This window comes from Scophthalmus maximus, chromosome 22 (genome assembly GCF_022379125.1).
Source record: "Scophthalmus maximus strain ysfricsl-2021 chromosome 22, ASM2237912v1, whole genome shotgun sequence".
Taxonomy (NCBI): Eukaryota; Metazoa; Chordata; class Actinopteri; order Pleuronectiformes; family Scophthalmidae; genus Scophthalmus; species Scophthalmus maximus.
In genome coordinates this window covers 7,034,321-7,057,721 of record NC_061536.1, presented here as the reverse complement: position 1 = coordinate 7,057,721, position 23,401 = coordinate 7,034,321, and the positions used below count along the sequence as shown (strand labels likewise).

The following is a 23,401-nucleotide window of genomic DNA, read 5'->3' as shown; positions in this document are numbered from 1 at the left end:
CATGTACAAACAGGGAATTATCTACAAACAAGCCAAATCTTAATACCTTGGGAGATTACTTTCTTCATCACAGGCCTCGTCTCGGAGGAAACCATAGCATGTGAACACAAAGTCAAATCAGGAAAGACTTGGGCTGAGAATTCAACTTGGGATGTAACTGCTGTGAGCGGACAGTGCCAGCTGCTGAGTCACAATATGACTCCCAAATGAGTCGCTACTGTAATCCTATCTAACGTACTCGAAGTCTGTGAAGAGGGACAGAGACAGTTAGGATTTCAGCAGAGAGCCAGGCAAATATTTACAGTGTGAAAGCAAGTTAGACCAATATTTTCTCTCCCTACCTAGTGCATTCAGTGATGCGTGTATTTTGGAGATTATGTTAAGATTTTGGGTTGTTACATAATCTAAGAGTAGCATATGAAACCTTAATGTGTTTGGGAAGTAGTGGTAGTGGTCTTTCATTTGAGGGTAGAGCGTAATGGCTTTTCAAAAGAAATCTAAAAAATCTAATAGAAAAGGCCAAGGAGATGAAGCAATTACTGCCCGTCAGGCTCGCTAAGACCACAAAATTCCATGAAGTCACATTTGTCCTTTGGCAGCTGGAACGTGTGTCCTCTGCTTGGATTGACTGTATGTAACTCTCTTTGGGGACAGTTCCTTCCAGCACAGTTTACAAACACACTTGAGTGGCAGAGGATGAAACAGGAAACCAAGGAACTTCACGTTCTATACTCTGTCCTCCTCTTGAATTCGGACGAAGAACACTTCTCTCCTTCGCTCATGCAGTCTTGATGATGCCAGGATATGAAAGAAGTGATTACAATTTCAAGTGCTTTCTGCCAGAAGAGGTCGACTTGTTGATAATCTTGGTGACAGCCAGCCAAAAAGACAGTCAGGAAAAAGTTCACTTTCAGGAGTGAAGACAGTCGAATGCAAGAGCTGGTCGATGCTGAGAAAAGGAAAATAACATTTCTGAAACTGTAAAAACATCTCTGCTTTTTGAAAAATGACCATACATCGTAAAGCAACCACCTGTTAGGAGTTGATGATATCAGGTATATATTAATTTGGCAATATAATGCAAATACAACAAATACTATATGAAAAATTATCATATCTTTACTTTTATATCTATCTATGTTGACATTACTGATTAGATATGAATGTAAAATAAATGGCTTGTTCGAAGCAAAACTTTCTTCAGACACTTTTGGAATTGCCATAAGTACGGATTGATTTCTCCACAAGGATTAATCAAGTTTCGCTCAAACACCTAGTAACAATGGATATGTTTAAAGTAATCAATAACAGCCGGAATAATAGTAAATCCACATACATCAGATCCATAAATCCCATTAAGTAATCTTAAGAGGACCCACTGAGGTTTGGTTTGTTGTAACGGGTTTGTTTTTGCCGTACTGTGGCTTCTCATTAGTCGTCTAGTTGACATTTATTTCTCATTCCAGTTCTCTGTCACAGACTTAGTATTTAATGATATTTTACCCAAGAGGAAACCAGTTATCATTGTCGTCGTCTGTGGAACGTGTATCGTGTGCTTAATTAGGCAGTCATTAGTGATGATGGGTTGCCACTTTTGTTGCTTCAGGGACAAAAATCCTGGCTCACGGCAGATGAGGCCAATTTCTTTTAATTTCCTCATCCTTTTTTTTTTTTTTGTACATAGGTTTGCCTTTGCAGACATTTGTTTTATCATCCTCTGCTCTTGTATTTCCATGTTTAAGTGGACCCCATATACTCCCTACTTTTTAGCCTGGCTCGAGGAGGCAGCAACATTTTAGTAAAATTCACTTTTCGTCAGAAAAATATATGAAACACCCACATCATAAGTGCCACATCCCCTTGGTACTGGGAGCCCCAGTGCAAAATACTTTGACTGACTAGCTGATACTGCCAGTTCACTGCCTGCAAATGGGTCCATGTGTTTTAATTTTGAAATGATAGTGGTACAGTCAGATGTATTAGTACTGCTACTAGAGGCTACACATACTCTATATACAGTAGTACACATTCCTAGTCGGACCCTTTGCTAAGTAATTTTTCAATCATGTAAAAAAAATGGTAAGGTTGTGTGCATATTAAAAACGTCTGCCAGCTATGCAGCGAAACTGAAAAAAAATCAATCAAAAATCATGATGACACTCGTCATGTAAAATCATTATTGTGCAGCCACTCATATTGCATGTTATCCACACAAGAAGTGTGGATCAGAAATTGAGGAAAACTTTAGTTTCTTGTGTATCATAATGTAATGAAAGATTTGATGCTAGATTGCTAGATTTGGGGAGTTAATTAGAAAATCCAGTGTTAATGCACTTATTGCACATTTTCAATTCCATCATGTTCTTACTCACACAAAACCCACTACACGTCGTAATTGTGCTAAATCTAGTATCTTTATACAAACATATTCCCTTAACTTGTATTGCTCTGATGCAAAACCAGAGCATAACATGACAATGTATTGTAAGGGCCCGTTTCCAGCAGCATTATACAACATTTACCTTAATTTACTACAGAATTATTCTGCATTAAAAAACAACGTAAAACCCACATAACAAAAAAAACTTTATTCATAATCGCATGACATATTTCAGACCTCTCTTGCCTCCAACACATAGAACCAGCCATGTGTAAAATGGTCTCTGAGAGACCCAGAAAGGCGGAAAAATAAACCATTAACCCTAACCACTACATTCACTGCATCTGTATCAGCACACAGCAGATAACACAGCCATCAAGCAAAAACAAATCTTATTGGTTATTTGCTGAAATCTATTTAATTTCTAATCAGTACTCACACTAAGATTAGGTGATTGCAATAACCAGTAATGTTTGCAGTAACCAATCGATCTTGATGGGTGCATGATAAAAAGTCTGCCTCCATCAAAGGCAACCAAACCTCTAACTTAATAGGTCAATCCATCTTTTTTGGGGGGGGGGCTTCGAGAGAGCCAGACTCCTTCTGCCAGTTCCTTAGTTCTCTCTGACAGCTTCCATTCTGCCCGGTAGCGTAAATCATCCCTCTCCTCCCCCGAATCTACCAGCTCAATCCTCAGGAACATTTCTTTCTCCAAGATCAGCGAGGCTAACGCAGAGTCTGTAACTTGCCGGGCTCTTGGCAACCTGGGGGAGGAACGAGAAACCCCACGACGAGTGAGCGGAACACTTTTAACCCCTATGCTTCTGAATTCCTCTTCCTGATGTTTCACTGTCACTTCTCTGTCATCCCAGGTAGATGTGCTCGAAGAGCTCTCATTGGTCGATTCAGAGCTCAGAGACAATGACGTGTCCTCTGATTGGTCAAGATCAACTTGATAGGTTAATTTCCTGTGATTTTGTCGGCTGATGGACAGACAAGTAGGCCATCGGAGAGAGAGGCATCTCGTCATTGCCAGCCACAATCCTTGAGGCCTGCATAACCCTGATCTTGGTGGTTCATTTGCGTCGCGTTTCTCCAATCGCACGCATTCTACTGCTAGTTCTGTCTCCGCCGGCTCTGTGACAGGTACTCCATTAGAGTTCTTTGGTGACTGTTCCTCATCTCTCTCCTCATTCCTTGACTGTAGCTGCTGATCCTCTCCAAAGCTGAAAGAACTGCTGAACCTCTGACTCCTCTTCATTGCGCTTTCTGGCTCCGTATCCGAATCTGACGAGGAATCTTCACCTGATGAGCATCCACACGGTGAAGACTGTTCTTTGGAATCGTTTAACCATGGCCGTTGATTCTCTTCAGACTCAGAGGAGCTGCTCGCCCTCGGGCCTCTCCTCATACTTGGGTAAATGAATCCAATCCTTTTGTTAAATCTGTCTGCTGTCCAAGTGCTGCCCTTCTTTCAGTTTACCAGCGACTCACCGAGAGGAATAAAAGAATGCAACCGAAGCTACCACAACAACAAAAACAACAACAACAGCCGCAGCCGCTCTGCTAGCATGACACTTTCTGACATAATCTCTGCTTCAAGAGGCACAGCTTTGGCTTGGGAGGTGGGCAGTGATGATGACGCCGTGATGTCATGTGCCCACGTGGGGCGCGCGCGCGCGCGCGCACGCGCACACACCTATATCTTCACGCTCCAGTCGATGAGCAGTGACTTGCCTCAGAGGGAAGTGATGTCACATTGCATGATGTCATACGTAGCCGCGAACCAAGTTTCTGCAAATAGTCTGTGTCTGTGCGAGAGCCCAGATGGCAAAAACCCTACCCCCAAAATTGACCTAGATGTGCAAAAGGGGAGTCTTAATAGATACATTTTGGTTTGGGTTTGTTTTTTTCCCCCTATCCCATCTTATTCTAGTCCTTCCTGCCCCTTTTTTTATTTTATTTGTATTCAGCACAATATCATTTTTTTCTTCTTTTTATGAAGATATCTGTTTCTCTTTGTGTTAAAGTATAAAGTTGCACCAAGAACAGTATGTGAGTATGTAGGTGCTGTAACCATGGAGCACATGAGTGTTACGCGTGCGTGGGTGTGTCTGTGTGGATGTCTGTTGACTGTTCAGCGAGTACCTCCAGTCCCATGTTGACAGTGGGTGTTTGATCGCCTGCTATCTCCCTCTCTCCTCCATTTATGGCTCCGAAGGCTGCTCAGACTACATGTCTCTCCGTCCATTCAGTGCACACCTTCTTACATCACCTCGGGGCAAACGGGCACTGACCACTGCTGACTCCAGTCTGGCTGACCTTATCACACACAGATATACACGTAACTGTCACAACTGATAAAATCTGTTGAGTCAATTTTTGTGCGTAGGGGCTGGGGGTGGGGGGAGGGTCACTGACACTGAGATAATGTAACTGAAATGATCTCAGTTGCAGATATGACAAATACCTTCATGAACAGTACAATCTGACAAACTATAGTTTCAATGTCATGATAAGAATTACATGCCATATGTATTTTCTTTCACAGCACAAATATGTCAGTGAGAATTGTGGCACTTCTGGGGTTGAGGCCAGTGACGACGGTGGTGATCATCGGTGAGGTGAGACTTCTCATCAACCACCGTTTGGTCAGTAATGTTTTTGAGGTATAAATGTGTAGGATCCCTGCAGACTTGATACCTACAGACAGAATTTGAGCACCTGATAAATCTAAACAACATTTAATACTTGTTAGAAAACAAAAATACGACAGCCCTGTAAATTAATGCCTTTTGGTTTTATAACTGTCAATTAGTTTATATCTCATACAGAAAAAACAGATGTACACGCGCATGTTTGCATGTGCAGCACGTAAAATACAACCTCACTCCACTATAATGTATAATAGCGGAGGAGCTCCTCCTGTCCCGGCTCCGGTTTGTATCCGAGTCATCAGTGCTACGTCGTAGGAATGCAGTGATGGGAAGAGTAGGAAGGAAAAAAAATATGGAGCAGCACACTGCCTGTAATCTGAAATGTCCCCTGTGGCACACAAATACACAGCTCGACCTGACACCGTGCATCCCTCACTGTACGCATGTGTCTGTGTGTCTGTGTGTGTGTGTGTGCTTGTGTGTGTGTCTTTCTATAGTTGAGAGCACCAATTTTGGCGTTGTGAGGACATTTTGACATCAACACTTGGTTTTAGGGTTAGGGTTAGAATTGGGTTTGGGTGTGGGTGTGGGTTAGGCATTTAGTTGTGATGGGTAGGGTAAGGGGCTAGGGAATGCATTATGTCAATAGGGGTCCTCACAACAATAGTGTGTGTGTGTGTGTGTGTGTGTGTGTGACACTGCAGTTTGGTCTCCCACTTTGGGAAGGATACAAACATAATTTGCTGCTGAATTATGCATCATAAAAATAGTACGTGTCGTGGAGGAGGTTGAATTCATGCTGAATTATTAAATCTATGAGCCCAGTGAAGGAGGCGGCTCGGCAGGAACCACACAGCAGCGGACCAGGGCGTTTTGTCCGATATCAACTTTACACGGTGATTCACGCAAAGTTGTCTTCGGCGCAATGACACATTAGAGCAGAACGTTGACTCAAGGTACTTTACTACAGGAAGAGAAAAAGTGGGGCTGAGCTTTGAGGCAACAACGGGGCTGCCGACATGCAACATTCATCGCGGAGCTTTGGACAGATACTAGACACTTGGCGCGGCGGGAAGTTTTCACGTTATCGCGGCTATTTCTGGACTGCGTTCGCATTCATTATTCACACAAATGGCAGAGGTTGGAAGCCGCGTACAAGCCATCACACTCACCCCCTGGTCTGCCGGAGCCCGCTGCAATGTCTACTTCATTAAGAGCAGGTGAGCTGCAATCATTGCTTCTTCTTCTTCTTCTTCTTCTTCTTCTTCTTTTCTTTTTCTTACTTCCGTGCCACAGGTGGGCCACGTGAGGGCGCTGCGGGCCTCTTACCTCGGGAACCGAGCGGATGTAACGCGACTTCCGATTGGCCGCTGCGCCGCGGCGGTCGCATCAAATCGGCCGCCGATTGGACAGCTGCACAGGGGGCGGTGCCGTGCGCGGCATTTTCACTCATATACGGTTCAGCCGGTGGCCGTGGATCCGCCACACGGAGCGAAAGGGCTAAGAAAGTGACGAGGGCTTGACGCAGGGGGGGTCGTTTTCAAGAAGGCTCGAGAATTGGTTTTTATTGGGTTTCAACAGGGGGTGGCACGACCAAAGATTCTTCGGGAGACGCGGCCCAAAGAAAATGCTCTGCCACGTTACTCGTCCGGATTCGGTGGTGATGGAAGTGGAAGTTGATGCGAAGGCGAACGGTGAAGACTGTCTGAATAAGGTAGGCTCCTGCTCCGGCTCCTGCGGCTGCTGCTGCTGGGGGAATTACACCTCGTTCTGTTGTGACGGTGCCCTCTACGAACACATTGCCAGGGACAGATGCTGCAGCAGGGGTCGACTCTTAGGAAACTTCAAAATGTAACTTTATCTTGTCATGCCTCCTGCAAATAAAACGATTGAGGAGTTGAATACATTTTTTTTTGGGGGGGGGGGGTATATATATATAAGGAATACTTACAGTTGTTTTCCCTGCTTGACATAATAATAATAATTCTGAACTTTATCCTTAAACAACATCAGAACTATGGACACATGGTCGTTGCACATGGGGACGTAGGAAACAAAATGTTCTTTTCCCGCGACGTGCAGGGGTGTAAAAAAAAGAAAGAAAAAAAAGATACACATATATTAATCTGCTTGCAACGATGAAGCCTTTCAAAAAAAGTTTCCATTCATGAATGAGTTTTGCACCTCAGCCTCCGAGCCCCTGCAGACGCTCACCAGCAGTTATGTAATGGCCGCCGCCGCTGAGGGGGGCGTGGGGCTGAGGGTTTGATGAGCCCCCTTTCCTTTTTCTTCTTCACCCCAGGAGAGCCTCCCAAGTTTACTTCCACCCTATCCTGAGCCGTGGAATATTGATGGGTTTCATCTGGGGTTCACAGGAATCCAAAGTGATGAAAAGCACTTCATTCTGTTCTCATTCAAGTCTGCACTCCCTCGGCCTTTGGGCTGTTTCCCCCACGGGGCTCAGTGAAAAGATTGTCTTGATTCCTGCTGAGGAATAATGTTGATTTCTCGCCATCGGAGGGAAAAGCCACCGTTGGCCTGTCTCATTCGAGTACATCTGTGTCTGCTGACACATCTCAAAACTCTCCCCATCGTGCCGTGGTGCTGTTATAGGAACAGTAAAACTTAGTTACATTATTTCATATGTCCCCAATTTTCAACCCAGCTGGTCGTACAGCCCCTGCTTGAATAGCTTTGTCTGAAATCCGACCCATTTCTTTCATCCCTCTCCAGGTTTGCCGAAAGTTGGGCATAATTGAAGCGGACTACTTTGGGCTGCAGTTCACGGGCAGCAAAGGGGAGAACCTGTGGCTGAATCTGAGGAATCGCATCTGCCAGCAGATGGATAATGTGACGCCGTGTCGACTGCGGCTGCGGGTCAAGTTCTTCGTGGAGCCCCATCTCATCCTTCAGGAACAGACGAGGTTTGTTTGCCGGGCATTGTGTGCGGAGCTGCCGCGCGACACCCCGTCACACTTCTGAGCACATCTGCAGATGTAATTGTATTTAATCAATTCCTCTTTTTTTTTGGTACGTTCCACGAGTTCCCGCACATCGGCTTGTTACCTTTTTAAATCAAAATGTGTTTGTTTTTTTAATTAGACCATTCTTTTATTTCCTTACGTGACATGCAATGAGGAGCAGGAAGAACAGAGCCATCATTGGTGAGCTCCCAGGGCATAATAATCTGATCACTTTGTTTCCAATACAGTGGAATGCCCTCTAGTAACCTCTTCTCTGAGCGCTTCCGGGGTTACTATAGTTCATTTTGATGCAGCCCTAGACAGGAAATGTGATCCAGCAGCTTCGGGCTCTGGGGCTCTGTTGCCAACCCCGAGGGACCTTCTGTGTGACAGCCAGGACCTCTGTCACTGCCCCCATTCTACTCAAAATAACTTTTGTTGTGCCGATTGTTTGGGGCCATTTTTTTGTCTGAACAAAGGCCTCCGTTTGACATATGTGCAGATGCTGTTCGCGAAACTGTGCCACAGGGCCGACGTAGGGTGTGTTCTCAGTTTTTGTTTTTGCAGGGATATGTCACCAGTTGCAGCTGGTTTTCATAGTGATGTTTTGATTCTTGATAGAATCAGGATATGAATTTCATGCCCATCTGAAATATGATAGCAATGCTCTTTATTTCAGAAACACAACAGCCATAATCCTTGACAAGTCTAGATCCTGACCGACCCTGAAGTAATAAGGGCATTTGCGTCCGTCGGAACCGGTGGGGAAAAAAACAACTTGTTCTAAAAGCTGCGTCTAGTGTGATCCTGTAAATCTTGTGTTCACTCCAGGCAGTGTCACAAGTGTTTGGTACTGCAGGATTGGTTCTGTAGCGAGGGCACAATAGAGCGGGGGGGATCTGTTTGGTGTCTTTTTAAGCTCTGCCACGCTGCTCTTGCCCTCTGTCTCTCTCTCTCTCTCTCACACACACACACACACACACACACACACACACACACACAGCATGCCTCATGAGCTGTTCATTAAACTGACATGTATCTGCCCTGGCCAGGATTTGTCTGGCCTTCCAGTGAGTTCTCTGTTTCACAGTTCACCCACTGCCCAGTGTCAGCTCTTTGTCACTCCCTCCTTCCTCCCCGTCACTGTGCGCCATCAATAGGAAAGATATCGACTTCGCCGTGTCCTCCCCAAAAAAATGTTTAAATCTCTTTAACTGTTAACTGCCCCTGCTTCACACCTCCTCTCTCACTCTCCACCTCCCCCCGTTCTGGTCCATATTTGGCAGTCTCTGAAGAAGAAAGTGACAGTCATCGGGGGGAGGATACTTGGCTGCCTCCGCCCTGACCTCCGCTAGATTAGCAGGGGTTATCAACAGATGGCTGGCGTCGGGTGGGGGTCACGGGGTTGTGAAGGAAAAAAAAAAAGGGGAGATAAAGACGTGAGTTGGCAGGCAAGGGTACTTGGGGTCGCTGCTAATAGATACTCACGCATGGCGCTCAGCACACTACCATGCTGTAGAGCTATGAGTTCATCTTGGCGTGTTGCCTTCATGCCATTCATCAGCTCAGATGTGATACCATGATGAAAACACACGGGTGTCAATGTTTAGGGGCGAGGGCAGTATTTTGACAGTGGACAGCAGCAGCATTTTGGTGACCAACACACTTATTATTATACTGCCTTTACAAGTGTCATGACTATACATGGTGTTTCTATTAATTCATCTTGTAAATGTTAATTACTCATGACTAAAGGTGGCAGGTTATTTTTTATATATATATATATATATATATATATATATATATATATATATATATATATATATATATATATATCAAAGTGGAGCTTTGAGGATCTGCTTGGGTCCAGTTTCACTCGTTTCTTGTGCAGTCACCTTTGACCTACTTAAGCCATGCACACGAGCTGTTTGACGTGCAGCCGTGCTCCCAAGGCAGGCACGCCTCATCACGACAACCACAGAAAACCTTACTTTTATTGCACTTTTTTGTTGTTACTCGCATGCCTGCGGGCCATTTTCGGTGAATTTGAAGATCTCCATTACTAGTCTGGGGCATGCGTGTAATTCTTGTCTGAATAGTTTGCTAGTGTTTTTTTAATAGTTTGACATGCAACAAGTTTGCCATTTTTTTCAGGGAAAAAGCACAAAGACTATTTTGGTCAGTAAACAAGTTCAAGCAACAAGACGTTGCTTGAAAACCCAATTTTAGCCACTCGACACAAAGTCACTCAATAACAGTGCAGCACGTGTTTCTGTGGCTCAGTAATTAGCAAGTGTATGTGCGTTGGAGTGAACGTTGGCAGCGTGTAGGCAAAGTAAAAGGGCCTGTACGGTGCAACAACTCTGAGCTGCGATGAGGGGTGGGCCTCCCCTACACCCTTCTTGTAGGCTTTGTTACATAACGTGCCCTGGACTGAGCACGCACAGAGCCGCTTATATAAGCGGATGTGTACTCTGCTGCCACGTAAAGCCCAGCAGTTCACTTGAGTGTTCTTGCTCACATGCAGCTGACTGTGTGGACACTGTGTATTCAATCTCTCCCCTCTTGTAAGGTCGACTTGCTCTGGAGAATATTTAGAAAACCGTCCTATCCAGACTCGAACCCACATTTTCATAGTATTTTTTGAAACTAACAAATTCAGCACTGACTGCTGCTACTACAGTTTGCCGATTTCCTGCAATCAGTAATATGTTACCTATAAAGTATTTGGTTAGGTTTTTTAATTGCACACATCATCTAAATCCTCAGATTCGCCATTTGTTGCCCTTCTCTTTTTATTAATGTATGAAATTGGCTCTTGGCATGACTTCTCCTATCTGAGCTTCTATTTCGGGCAGCGAAAGGTTGCCGCATTGAACAAAGACTGGTCTGTTCAAACCTTCCAGGAGTTTGAGATAGTATTGCACTGAAAGCCGTTTCCAACATCGTTGTCATTTTAGTTTTCCCTCGCCAGTGGAAAACAAAGGCAGCTCTTCGACTTATCCACATATGCGTTGTTATCACAGGAAAGACTTTTTTTTTCTTCTTTTTTTTTTTTTTTCAAAGGCTACTGACCCAAGGGCCTCAACAACAGCCCGTCGTCTCTGCATCATTTTACACCACTTGCTAAAGGGGGTGCTTCTGGTTTAAATATGTGAATGTTTCCCCTTCATTAGCCCTCGTGTTTAGCATTCTGATCAGGCAAACATCGGATGCCCTCAAAGGGCACAGCTTTTAGCGCCGGCTTTATCAGAGGTCCCGATTGTTAACCTGCTTACCCCCTTTCAGGGGCCGAGCTTATCTTGAACTCGCATCCAAACCAAAATCCAAACGGGTTTAATCATCCCGTCTTTTAATAGTTGCATCTCACACCAAGAGTTTTCAACAGAAATTATATTTACATGCAGGTTTGCTTGTTTTCTTTAGAATATATGAGTTGAGACAAAATCCTAATGTAAAGGCCCTGCTCTCTCAAAGGATGGTGTTCCTCGCCAGGCTTGTCAGGAGGGATGTGACGGACTATTGATCTGCGCAGGGGTTTCCCTTGCCCTTCCCCCAGTGCATGGTGGGATAGGGTCCAAATCTGTGCCGTGTTTGTAGAGCGGATCAACGACAGTTTTTTCGGCTGTACCAATAAATGCAATTCCCGTGCAGGATAACTTGACTTTTTTTTTTTTAACTATACCTTTACAACAGTGCATTCATCCTTGAGAACTAAGATAATGTCTCTGACAAAATCCAGACACGACATTTTCAACTGCATGTTGCCATTTTGAGCTCACTGGATAAAGACATTCATGGGTCTTCAATTGTTCACCACCACCGTCACCAAAAGTTTTTATTTGCATAATCCATCAGCAGTAATTAGTTGCTTTTACTTTGCCCATCAGTTTCTTCCCACCCCCATTTGTTGTGCACCTGAGCAGCCTATAGCCCTGGTTGCTCTTGTGCGAGGTCGTAGTATCAGCCCCCGCACAAGAATAGCCGAATTGTTACTTTTTTGGCTGCCGAACTTCGGACAGATGCGGATTTTTAATCACCGGTTTACCATCCAGCACAGAGCAACGGCCCGTAGCCCGAGGCATTAAGCATACAAATCGCTTCTTTGTTTTATTGCTGTAAAGCTTTCAGATCAGCTCGGCACAGAGCAAAGGCCTGTGTGTTTATATTCAGAGCTCATAATCATTGCTTTCCAACTTTCTGCTGAATTACACAATTAATGCAAGCAAGTGTCTCAGTCTCCGGCTTTCCGTTCAGCCCACACCTTCCGCGAAGAAGATGTTCCGCAGGGTTTACTAGAGTTCATTGACTGTTAGTAACCTCGCAGCAAACAGGCCCTGGCAGTACAGTATGTTATTTGACTAGCTTACAAACCGCATTGTTGAGAGCCCGACCGATGAGGTCTGCAACGCCGCCGTTGATTGGCTGGATGAGTTGCAGTCTCCAGGCAGAGGTTTTAGGTTTCAGTTTGTGGGAACGTTTTGTTCTTGTGTGTGGTGAAGCAGCTGACACTCTGCCTCGGGAATAGACACTGTCGTTGTACGAAGCATTAGAATGATTTTGGTTTTATTCAAGGGGCAGAAGAACAGACGAGAGAAAGTTTAGTTGACTTGTTTGTTTCTGGTTACTTTGAATAGTTTCTTTTCCTCTCGCACCAACTTATATTAACAAGGAGGAGAAAAAATCCAAATCCCCTTATAGAAATATATGTTACAAACTGAGTTGGTTTAAATGCACAAACACTGTATTTTGGGGTATCTTAGTGTTTTAATGGTTCAAAGACTGGGCAGAGGAAATAAGGTGGAAAAGCATAAATTATATCATATTCATCCCCTTTAGCTCAGCCCTGCAGCCACTGACCTATTTCCACGTCTTCTGTCTCGGTCTCCAGGCCTGCTTTAATTGAATTATTCCAGCAGGGCAATCAGGTATTCAAAGTTTGCTGCAGCACCCCACATGACCCCGCTCTCCCTCCTCCACCACCACCGTTTTGAACGGCAGTTCTTTCTCGTGTGCTCTGTAAGCATTCAGTATCCTCACTGTAAATGAGTAAGCCCCTTTTAAGACTTTGATTTTTTGGGGTTGATCTATGCAGGACAAAGCGATGATGAGGAGTATTCAATGTAAAACATGCGGAAAGTAGGCCAGGAGACTTTGGGCTCAGCACAGACTTCCTGGCATTCAGTCTCTGTCTAAAGCCAGTGCAGTCATCGGAGACAATGCTCCGATGACTGCACGGGGGGGGGGGGGGTTTCTCTTCACAGATGACTCCGTGATGATGCATGGTCACATGCACACTTGCTTGTTCACACTGAACCAAACAAACCGTTGCCGCCCTCATGTGTGATAGCATACCGGCACTCTGGAATCCGAGGTGTGCGGCGTGTTGCAGACACCGATCCAGATTACCTCCACTGTTGATATAAAGGTGAATGAACAAACCTCCCCCATTCAGTGTTCGTAAAGTTTTGCGCTTAAGTGGAATAAAGAGATGGCAGTCCCTCCTTGAACGGGCTGCGTAAAAAAGGTTAGTGTGTGAGTTCTGTTTGTGATTTAAACTCTCAATCATCTGCTCGGACGTCCATTTGTTTTAGCACGTCATTCGCTCCTTGTTTTTGTCTCCCTGGTTCTCCAGTCCAGGACCGTGGTTACAAAACCTTTGTAAACCAGATGAGTTTGTAAAGCACTGGCATCAAATTTTAGTTTTTAAAGGGTGCTCCGACACATCGTACATCAGTTTCAAGTGTTTTGCCCTCCTGCAAAACATTTTTGAAAACGGGGCAAGAAATTTGGAGACGTCGTCTTTAATGTCAATTTCACTTTTGAAGGCCATCCCAGCAAATCCGCCGCGATCACCCTGTTGGAGATGCTGTTTGCGGACTCTTTGTTTCCCCGAGTGTGGGACAGACCTTGACAGTTGCTGACGCAGCGCTACACCACCTGAGCAGAAGATCCTCGGACAGCTGTCAGAGAAGCTGTCCGCTGGATATTGAGTAGGAGCCAATATAGATAGAAGTGTGTTTGTATCTGGACAAACAATTCCCTCATGCTGTATTCATAGCAAATGTCACACAGATCTGCATATGAAGTGGTGGCTGTTGTTGTTTGGCAGCGTGCATATCTGACGCCTCTTGTTCAGCCCCGGGGCGGCAGCAGCTATCGATGAACTGTAGTTACCTCTGTAGCAAGCCCGTTGACCTGGTTTACTGTACACTGTCTAATGGGTGTTGTTGTTGAACATTGGAATTTTGCTCTGAAAAGCATGCACACCTGTTAACACACACATACACATATGCTGGGCAGCCACAACTCTGGGGGGGCGGGGGGTTGCGGAAGTCACAAACCACAAGTCCACATCGTCACAGATGATTGGTTAAGTGAATCAACAACCCCAGAATAACTGACAGGCCAGGACTTGAAGCTCTTAAGATTAAATTCCTTGCCGAATGGCACAGTGACCGATATTAACCTCCTATCAATCCCCACCTGAACTAGAGTAACCCCTGAGACTTGCCCTATAGTGACTCTGGTTCGGCACCCTGTAGCAAGCTCCCAGCCATGTCGGCCCTATTGTTTTCGTCAGGCAGGTAGCTGACTAGCAGCGCCCCGTCACATGATGCCTGCTGGGCCTGACACAATAGACGTGTGTGTGAATGGGAATGGGATGTTTAACACCATATCAAAGCACTGTTTGTTATGCCTGAGGCTAGTTGGCTATGGGGCTTCGTTGTTATGGTCTGGGCTCGATCGGGCGGGGGGGGGGGCGTAGACTGTCTTTGTTTGTGTGCCTTCAGCTGCCTCTTGCCGATGCTCCTTGGAACCAGCGCTGTGGATGTGTGTTGGATGACGTGTGTCTGTGTTGTTCCACGCTGACGCCTTCCCAATACACGTGTGTATCCTGCGCTGTAGAGTCAAGCGTCTGGTTTTCAGGCCCCCGTGAGATGACAGAGGAAATGCCACATACTAATTTCTCTGTTTGCATCATGCCTAAGAGACGAGGGTAGCCCTGTGGATTTTAACCCTTTTTTTTTCTTCTTTTTTTTTTTAAAATAACAAGCCGTTTCAGGCGCAGTCGGCTTTAGTCTTTGCTTGATACAAAAACCCATTGAATTATTCCACAGGATGCTGACTCACGGTTTGAGTTTTTGGTATGGTGAAGTGTGACATAGTGACTATAGATGCAGAGCATATAATGTGTGTGGTCAGGGAGGTTTTCTTTATAGAAAATGGAATAGATTGAGAGCTCAAGTCACCATGCAGGGACAGCAACAGGAAGAACGCTGCTGGGCTGGTTTGTGGTCACAGAGGCAGGTATCCTTGAAGCAGGTTGGTGCCTGTACCATCTTCTTAAGGTCACTGGGCCACAGGTCATCTCGAGGAAGGCTCTGTTCTCGGTTACTTGAGTTCAACGTTCCTCATGATGCAAGGACTGAGACGGTCATGGGTGTTACTCCTTTTTTGACGTCTTGTCTCCCGCTGCTAGGGGGAAAGAATTCCTCACATCTTCTGGTCAAAACAATGGAAAGGCCCTGACCGGCCGCGGCTTACTTCTTTTTTGAGAATTTGCATGTTTTCCTTGGCCACACCAGAACTCGGTGTTCCCGTTTAATCCCTCAGCCCAAATAATAACAATAACTTGTTTTTGACCACCTATAAATCTTTTGAACTGTTTCTCTTGAACAAGGAGAGTGGGCCCGTAGATTTGCCTGTGTCTGGCCAAACAAGATTACTGGTAACGTGATTTGTCTTCAAATGGACATATTGCATTATGTTGTTGAACTATATTTTTGACAATGTCAGACTTGTCGCTGTGCACAGTAGTGGACACAATTTGTACAGGCAACAGTTGGTCAGTGGGTTAATTGTCCACTTTCTTTTCCTTTATACAAAAGAAGAAGTCGGCCCTGTAACTTCTTTGCCTCTCTCAGCTTCCACTTTCAGAGCCTGTAATTCACTCTTAAAGGAAGTTGTAATGGTGCATTTAGAGGAAGAGATTGAAAAAGCAAAAGGGGAGTCTTTGCAACAAATGTCACAGCTGCTTTTTCCTTCTGCTACACGCACACGCACACAGACACACCCCTACCTGCTGTCTGTGATGAAATTCTACCCTTGTATTGACCACCTGCTCAAGCCTGTTTGCCCCAGACGTCGTGGCTCCTCAGCTGTTACACATGAAACCCAATTTCTATTAGAGCAGGAGCATGTTTTTTGATCGCAAGGGTAGAAGGCCGCACTTATTAAAGACAGAGATTGTCTTTTTCTTTTGTAATGTTTAATTAAATGCATTCACCGACGCCTTCACTATAATTGTCCACAATCCTAAGAGATTTCCCATTTTGACCCATGTCGTGTTTTTTTTCCTTCTGTCCACCAGACACCTTTTCTTCATGCACGTGAAGGAGGACCTCCACCACGGTCACCTGCGTATGGGCTCGGAACAAGCGGAGGAGCTGAGCTCGCTGCTGGCACAGGCAGAGCTCGGGGACTACAACCAAAACACAGCCCAGTACTGGTACTCGGAGTTGTGTGGAGAGGAGCCCAGCACTGCTATTATCAACAGGTACGACACTCATCGAACTGCAATAAGAAACAATGCGCTGACCTGACAACGTCCCCAACAATGGTGTTGTGGTCGTTGGGTTTATTCACACAAGTAAAACCAGACATTGGAAAGGTTTTTTAATCACACTCACGGTCAACCAGTGGAACCTGCTGACATTTTCTCTGTCAGCTCCCCTGAAGCTCTGCCCCCTCACTGTCACTGCGGGACACATGAGTCGACTCCGTGGAACAGGAAATAATGAATCATGGCAATGAGCTATGATATGGCAGCTGGTGTTCAAGGAAAGGACATTTTTAAAAGAACAAAAAAATGCTACCGATTTGAGCTCATGGCGCTGTCTTTTATATTATGCGGCATTTTCCTGTATTGTCGTGTGTGTGTGTGTGTGTGTGTGTGTGTGTGTGTGTGTGTGTGTGTGTGTGTGTGTGTGTGTGTGTGTGTGTGTGTGTGTGTGTGTGTGTGTGTGTGTGTGTGTGTGTGTGTGTGTGTGTGTGTGTGTGTGTGTGTGTGTGTGTGTCCTGTTTGACAGCTAATACAGAAACACACACACACGTAAGCCAAACAGAGCAGCTGACAGGAGATCAGATAGCAAGTGTTTGCAGAATTTCACTGACTAAACTTCAGAGCGTAAACAAAGAGGGTGACAAAATGTCACTACTGCACAGTCTTTAGATATCGAGAAACACAGATTCCATTTCACTATAAACTAAAATGTCACTCGGTAGAGCGTACACCAAGAGCACTGAGGCGAAAATGTCAAAACATGTTCAGGAAGGTGATTTAAAAAAATGTAACAGGGTCCTCCCTGCCCCACCAAGTTTTGCAAATCAGTTCAGTGCTCTTTGTGTAATCCTGCTGGCAAACAAACCGGCATGACTGACAACTTATTGAGTTCAATATCTGAGTTCTGAGTTCAGTATCTAATCCCCACTGCCCACTTTCCACAGCAGTGTCGGCCCTGCCTACAACTGTTGGGACTTTAGCCAGAGACTTCTGCAGCGTTTTCATTTTGAAGTGCCTTCTGGAGCCATTTGCTGTGCACATGGCGCTGTTGCTGAAACGCTCAGACTCTTAAATTATCCATTATCAAGCCCCCATCTGCCAAACATGGCTACATTAAATTTTATCCATATGCCGTATTGAGCCAGCAGGCACAGCCGCTCATTGCTACACCTACACTTAACCCCCAGCCTGTTATGAATGCAGGGGCAAAGAATCTTGTTCCAACTGGTTAAAAGAAGCTGTCAAAGTTAGCTGTCGACATCTAAACACACACTTTAGTCTCGCATTTATCCTGCTTGTATAATACACCTGTCAGTGGTTTTTGCCTTGATATATGCTTGTGTCAGAAAATGTAGCTATACAGAGTGAAATAAACTTTAATGGTTCTTCTTCTTCTTCTTCTTTTCATCTCTTCTCCGCCTGCTGCAGTATCACATCTAGACACAAAGCTTTGGAGGGCATGAGCCAGGGCTCAGTGGAGTACCAGGCGCTGCAGCTCGTCTCCTCCCTGGAGCATTACGGCGTGGAGTGGCACTGGGCCCGTGATCCGCATGGTCAGCGGTTGGCCATCGGGGTTGGCCCTGAGGGAATTGCCATTTGCAAGGAGGACTTCAGCTTAGTCAACAGGTATGTCACGCCTAGCTGTATTAATTGGTCCGTCTTGTGACGGTACGATTATGTTGCATTGGAAACCCAAAAGTTTTTATTTTTATATATTTTGTTCACAATATTCAGCATTGACACATTTCTTCTCCCTTCTTGTCTTGTTGCAGAATTAGTTATCCCATCATTCAGATTGCCACCCAGTCGGGGAAAAGCGTCTACCTGACCGTTACCAAGGACACGAATGACAGCGTGGTGCTTCTGTTCAAGCTCATTAGCAACCGAGCAGCCAGCGGTCTGTACCGGGCCATCACGGAGACCCACGCCTTCTACAGGTGAGCACTGCAGACTGTACAAGTGTTTTCCCCCAGGAAATCGGTGACTCCTGCACTGATGCATTTAAAATAGAAGTGGTCTCCAGCCCTCCAATAACCGTTGTCCCCCAAATAAATCAATACTGCCTTAAATTATTAGAGACAGACAGAGCAGTTGACCATAGCTCACATCATGTGGTGAGCAAAGATAATTCAAATTAATTTAAAGCTCCGAGCCGCAGCTTGTAATGATATAGTAAAGCAGTTTATTGCTAACTGTTCTGAGGTTGAGGGGGGGACCTAAAATGTGTTGTGTAAAGACTGTTTTACTTGGCAAGCGATATTTTCTGAGTTTGCAGTGTCCCACATTTGTGTACACTCCATGTGTGCTCCCGTTTCCTTTTTACACTTTTTATGGGGCAAATTTTTGCGAAGTAGGACATAAAACACCTCCTTGACCCGAGTGAGTGTTGACAGAAACATGGACTGCACAGGACAATCTTTAGTGGGCAGACATGCATATTGTGCATGTGTTGAGTAGGTACAATTCAAATGGCTGAGCTATGAAATTGTTCTCGATCAAAAGGTACAAAGGACGGCCCTGTCCTTTTGTTTCAGGGATGGGTTTCAGCTCAGTCTGCAGATTTTTATTTGATTTTTGCCGGACATGTCTTCAGCTTGCTCGCTCAAAAACGAGTGTTCAGTGTGGCATCAGAGCAGAACAAACATTAGGTGTTGTCTAAATAGACAGTGCACGGGCAATGTTAAATAAAGGCAGAATCATTATCCACCACAGTGACTGTAGATAAATCCATTACATGACTTGATCACATCTAGCTGTGTCGGGTCAAATGCTGAAAGTCAATGGACAAGTAATCCATTTTTTAAATGTATCTAATTTTTCATTTTCAGGTGTGACACAGTGACGAATGCGGTGATGATGCAGTACAGTAGAGACTTCAAGGGCCACCTGGCTTCGCTCTTCCTCAACGAAAACATCAACCTGGGCAAAAAATATGTCTTTGACATCCGGCGCACTTCCAAGGAAGTTTACGACCACGCCCGCCGTGCCCTCTACAACTCGGGTGTTGTGGACCTGGTGTCCCGCTCCGGCAGCGGGGGGCGCTCGTCCCCTTCGCGCTCCCCGAGCCGGGACAACCAGCAGGACGAGGGGCTGGACTGTGGCAGCTGCCAGCAGAGCAGGGCCCTGCAGGAGAGGCTGCAGAAGCTCCGAGAGGCTCTGCTGTGCATGCTGTGCTGCGAGGAGGAGATCGACGCTGCGTTCTGCCCCTGTGGCCACATGGTGTGCTGCCAGACGTGCGCCAATCAGCTTCAGGTGAGATTCTCGCGACTTTATCCAGTGGAATATTGAGTGTAAATGCTCAAATTACCGACGTCAACAGTTAAACAGAATTAGAAGACGAGGCAAGAGCTTCAAGACCAAAGAATTTGGTTCACGACTCGAGGCAGCGTGTTTGTGTTCGCAGCTCTAACAAAAAGCTCTTTAATTACCCTTAGTTCCAGCCTCTCATCCATTTATGGTCTTTTTACGCAACATCCGAAGCTTTGCTTACACTCTGCTGACCTGACGGTCCGCTCACTTAATCAGCTAAATGTTTCCCATCTTTGTGGAAGCAGATTGCGTACGCGCGAGTGTGCGCGAGTGCGTCTTTGTGCAGGGATTATAGCAGCCAGGCAAATCTCTCCTCCATTAACTCAACGAGGAAACGTGATCCCGGCTAATAGACGTGTGAATTAGTCAGAAACGTGCACACAGTGGCATCCATGATTAAGCCTTGCCCTCTTATCTTAACACTAATATTGTTTAATGACCTAATGATTTGCCTGGATGAGAGAGCATGGTTTTTTCTCGACTCTTTACAGTCAAGATTCAATGCAATATTTCCTGGATGAGCAGGGTAAATATAAAGCCAAAAGATAATGGGCTATTAAAGGCCTCAGAGTATTATTACATTAGTTGGACCACTTTAAATTTGGCTCAAAACACGAGTGATCACTTTTCCAGCTTTCGATCGCATCCAACCAAGTGTGTCAAACCCCCTCTTCAGCCTTTTGTTCATATTCTGATGGTGTGCTGGTATTCTGATGTCAGACACTAATGTGCTTCGTCCTCTCCTCTCTCGTCAACCCCAGTTGTGTCCCGTGTGTCGCTCCGAGGTGGAGCACGTGCAGCACGTCTACCTGCCCACCTGCACCAGCCTGCTCAACATGACGCTGACCGACAACCACCAGCACCACAGCAGCGTCCCAGCGCCCATCCACAGAGAACCGGCGTCCCCGCACACCTGCTCCGCCACCGAGTACGAACAGAAGATCTACCACACATGAAGACGACTCCGCCGGAACCCACAGAAACCACCGCCGTGAACACTTTTTGAAGCGAAGCCTGCCACATTCTGGTTTCATAAAGAAGGAAACGGGTCTCATCCTTCTGCGTTTCCTGCCTGGAACTATCAAACATAGAAACTCTGAGCATAATCAAAGATCTCCACAGGCGTACCACTCCCTCAGCTTGTGCGTGCGTGTGTGTGTGTGTGTGTTTTATTGTTTGTTTGTTTTCCCCATGGCACTAGTACGGACTGTCACTTTGTATAGTTGTTTCTGAATATTGTTGCGTTTTGTTTTGTATCATTCTGTCCAAATCTTCTTCTTTTTTTACATCATCATCCTCTGCCACATGATTTTAGATTAGGCTATTATTGTTGCATCAGTTGACCTGATACAGAAAGAAACATTATTTTGTTTGTGATTTATGCTTTTCAACTAGTTATTTTGGTTGGTTGTTGTTTTTTTTGTTTTGTTTCGATGTGGTCCATATCAGGCTCCTAGCCCCAGAACCAGAACCATAGCTGAACATAATGGTTGAGTCTATTTATTTTTCATTTTAAAGCTCCCTTACTTTTTTTTAAAAATGGTTTGAGAACTGAATTGTATGGTCTAACAGAGTGAACTTTCTCCTGTTTTATTTCTCCTTTTTGTTTTCCATGTTTCCAATGACAGTGTATTTGGAGGCTAAGCAGCACTGCTCTGGATACAGCACTGTGTACTAATACGACACCGTGGGCGATAAGACCACCATGGTCTCGTTTGGGTTCTTGAAGGTTCTTTTAGCCCACCACAGCTTTATCTCGCAGACACTCCTTCAACTTCTCACCTCGAAAACGGGTCTTGATGATTAACTGCCACTTTTGTCCAACACAACGAGCCTGGTTCCATGAAATGCTGCACCTTGGACACGTCTCCACGCCTGCCGGAAAATAGAAATGAATGTCACTAAAAGGCTCTTGGTATAGAACCACCACATATTTATGAAAAAAATTTGTCCAGAAGCAGCTGCTTCCTCTGAAAGCCCGAGCGATGAATTTCTTCTCTGGGTGTTCTAGTTTGTTATTTTTTTTTAAATATTTTTAAAGGGCACTAGGAGATCTGCCTGTGCAATACTTGCTTGCTTTTTTGAAAAGCTTTTCATTGAGTTTTATTTAATTTCAAAGACTGTATTTAAAAAGGAAAGGAAAAAAAAAAACTACACTGTCACTTTACCAAGAAAGTTTTCTGTTGGTCTGTAGGGGATTTGGCCTTAATGTAGCAGCAACACTGTTTTATTATGAACTTTCCACAGACTTATTTTTTCTTGCAAGGAAAGGAAAACTTAAATGCTGACTTGATTAAGCTCAGTCACTGCAGGGGAAGGACTTTTATTTTTCACGTTGTACAAGTAGCAATTTGTTTCTGTTTTCTGAAGCAAACGCCACTATAATCTGTAAAATAACTCTTAGAATTAAACCTTTTATATATATATATATATATGTATATATATATATATATATATATATATATATATATATATATATATATATATTCTGCTTTTAACAAAAGAGAAAGTATTAATAAAGTTGTTTCTTAAAAAAAACACTGGAGTTATGAAAGAGTTTTTGTGCATCTTAAAGCAGTAAAACCAAAAAGTGAATTGAGCTAGAGAATTATAACACATGGACTGTTCTGTATGCTGGAGTGAACATGAGTTGTTATGTGTACCAATGATTTTATTGGGTACTGGACAGCGGGGCTTCCCTTAAATATATTGTTATGTCAAATACCTGATACTTTTTACATCTTAAAGGCTCCATTGCGGCCATAAACTATGAGGAGGGTTTTAAGCAGTAATCAGAACAAGAAGTTATTTGGGGTTGATTAGCCGCTGGCCTTTTCCCCACATGATACTGTTGCACTCGTAAGATCGGGCCTTTGTTTCTCAGGGCAGATTTACTGATATATAACCACGTGGAAGTCCTTATAAAAGAGTCTTGCCCATCAGTATACCTGTCTTCATATAGTCGGGGTTAAGATCTCCAGATTCCGATAAGACATGATAAAGACAGTAACAGAAAAAAGGTTGTTTTTTTTCTCTCAGGTATGTAAGGACGTGTCGACGGAAAACCTGCCGTGACATTAGTCCTCGTTTTTTTCGGGTTTTTTTACGGCGCTCCAGGTGGAAACAACACTGAAAGGTCAAATTTGTCATCGTCCGGCTGGGAGAGGGAGTTGAAAGCCGCACAGTCTGTGGTGCAGAGACGCTTTCCCCACTGATGAGAAATGACAAGCTCTGCTGCAATGTGATTATCAAGTCTGGAAATAGGTGTAAGAACAACAGCTCCCCTACTCGACCTGACCCTGAACCCCTCTGTCTTTCCACGGCCTTCTGGACGAGAATGCTTCTCTCTTTCTTCCCTGTCCTGTTTTTTTTTTCTTCTCACTCTGGCATCGCCTCCGAGGGCTATTTCGACTGAGGGCACATGAAGAAGGCAGTAGTATTTAGCCATGCAGAGCTCAATAAGTAACAACAGATCAAGTCTGTGGACTAAAAATGTCTCCTCAAGATAGCAGGAAGTGAAGTGAGA

The 23,401-nt window shown here is 44.8% G+C and overlaps 2 protein-coding genes across 4 annotated transcripts in view; one reads left to right on the top strand and one right to left on the bottom strand.

The window, feature by feature from the left end:
* The window catches only part of dtnbp1b (dystrobrevin binding protein 1b), a 53,056-nt gene extending 46,719 nt beyond the window's left edge, over nucleotides 1–6,337 (bottom strand). For 2 of the 3 annotated variants that reach the window (XM_035619913.2, XM_035619916.2), the window contains exons 1-2: nucleotides 6,210–6,337; nucleotides 4,529–4,702 (exon numbers count right to left, since the gene is read on the bottom strand). The gene's annotated coding sequence lies outside the window, so the exon portion shown is untranslated. The remainder of the gene's footprint in view (nucleotides 1–4,528; nucleotides 4,703–6,209) is intronic. The other variant, XM_035619914.2, reaches the window with a different exon arrangement.
* A 164-nt stretch (nucleotides 6,338–6,501) lies between these two features.
* Nucleotides 6,502–22,014, top strand: mylipa (myosin regulatory light chain interacting protein a). Its single transcript, XM_035619912.2, has 7 exons — nucleotides 6,502–6,751; nucleotides 7,771–7,961; nucleotides 16,375–16,560; nucleotides 17,995–18,192; nucleotides 18,339–18,503; nucleotides 19,395–19,818; nucleotides 20,637–22,014. The coding sequence occupies exons 1-7, from the start codon at nucleotides 6,665–6,667 to the stop codon at nucleotides 20,829–20,831; spliced, it is 1,446 nt and encodes a 481-aa protein (XP_035475805.1). The 5' UTR covers nucleotides 6,502–6,664; the 3' UTR covers nucleotides 20,832–22,014.
* Nucleotides 22,015–23,401: the final 1,387 nt, after the last annotated feature.

Coding starts and splice junctions, on each gene's coding strand:
- mylipa (XM_035619912.2), top strand. CDS start 6,665: ATGCTCTGCCACGTTACTCGTCCGGATTCGGTGGTGATGGAAGTGGAA. Junction 18,193..18,338: donor GACTTCAGCTTAGTCAACAG/GTATGTCACGCC, acceptor GTCTTGTTGCAG/AATTAGTTATCCCATCATTC. Junction 18,504..19,394: donor GAGACCCACGCCTTCTACAG/GTGAGCACTGCA, acceptor TTTCATTTTCAG/GTGTGACACAGTGACGAATG.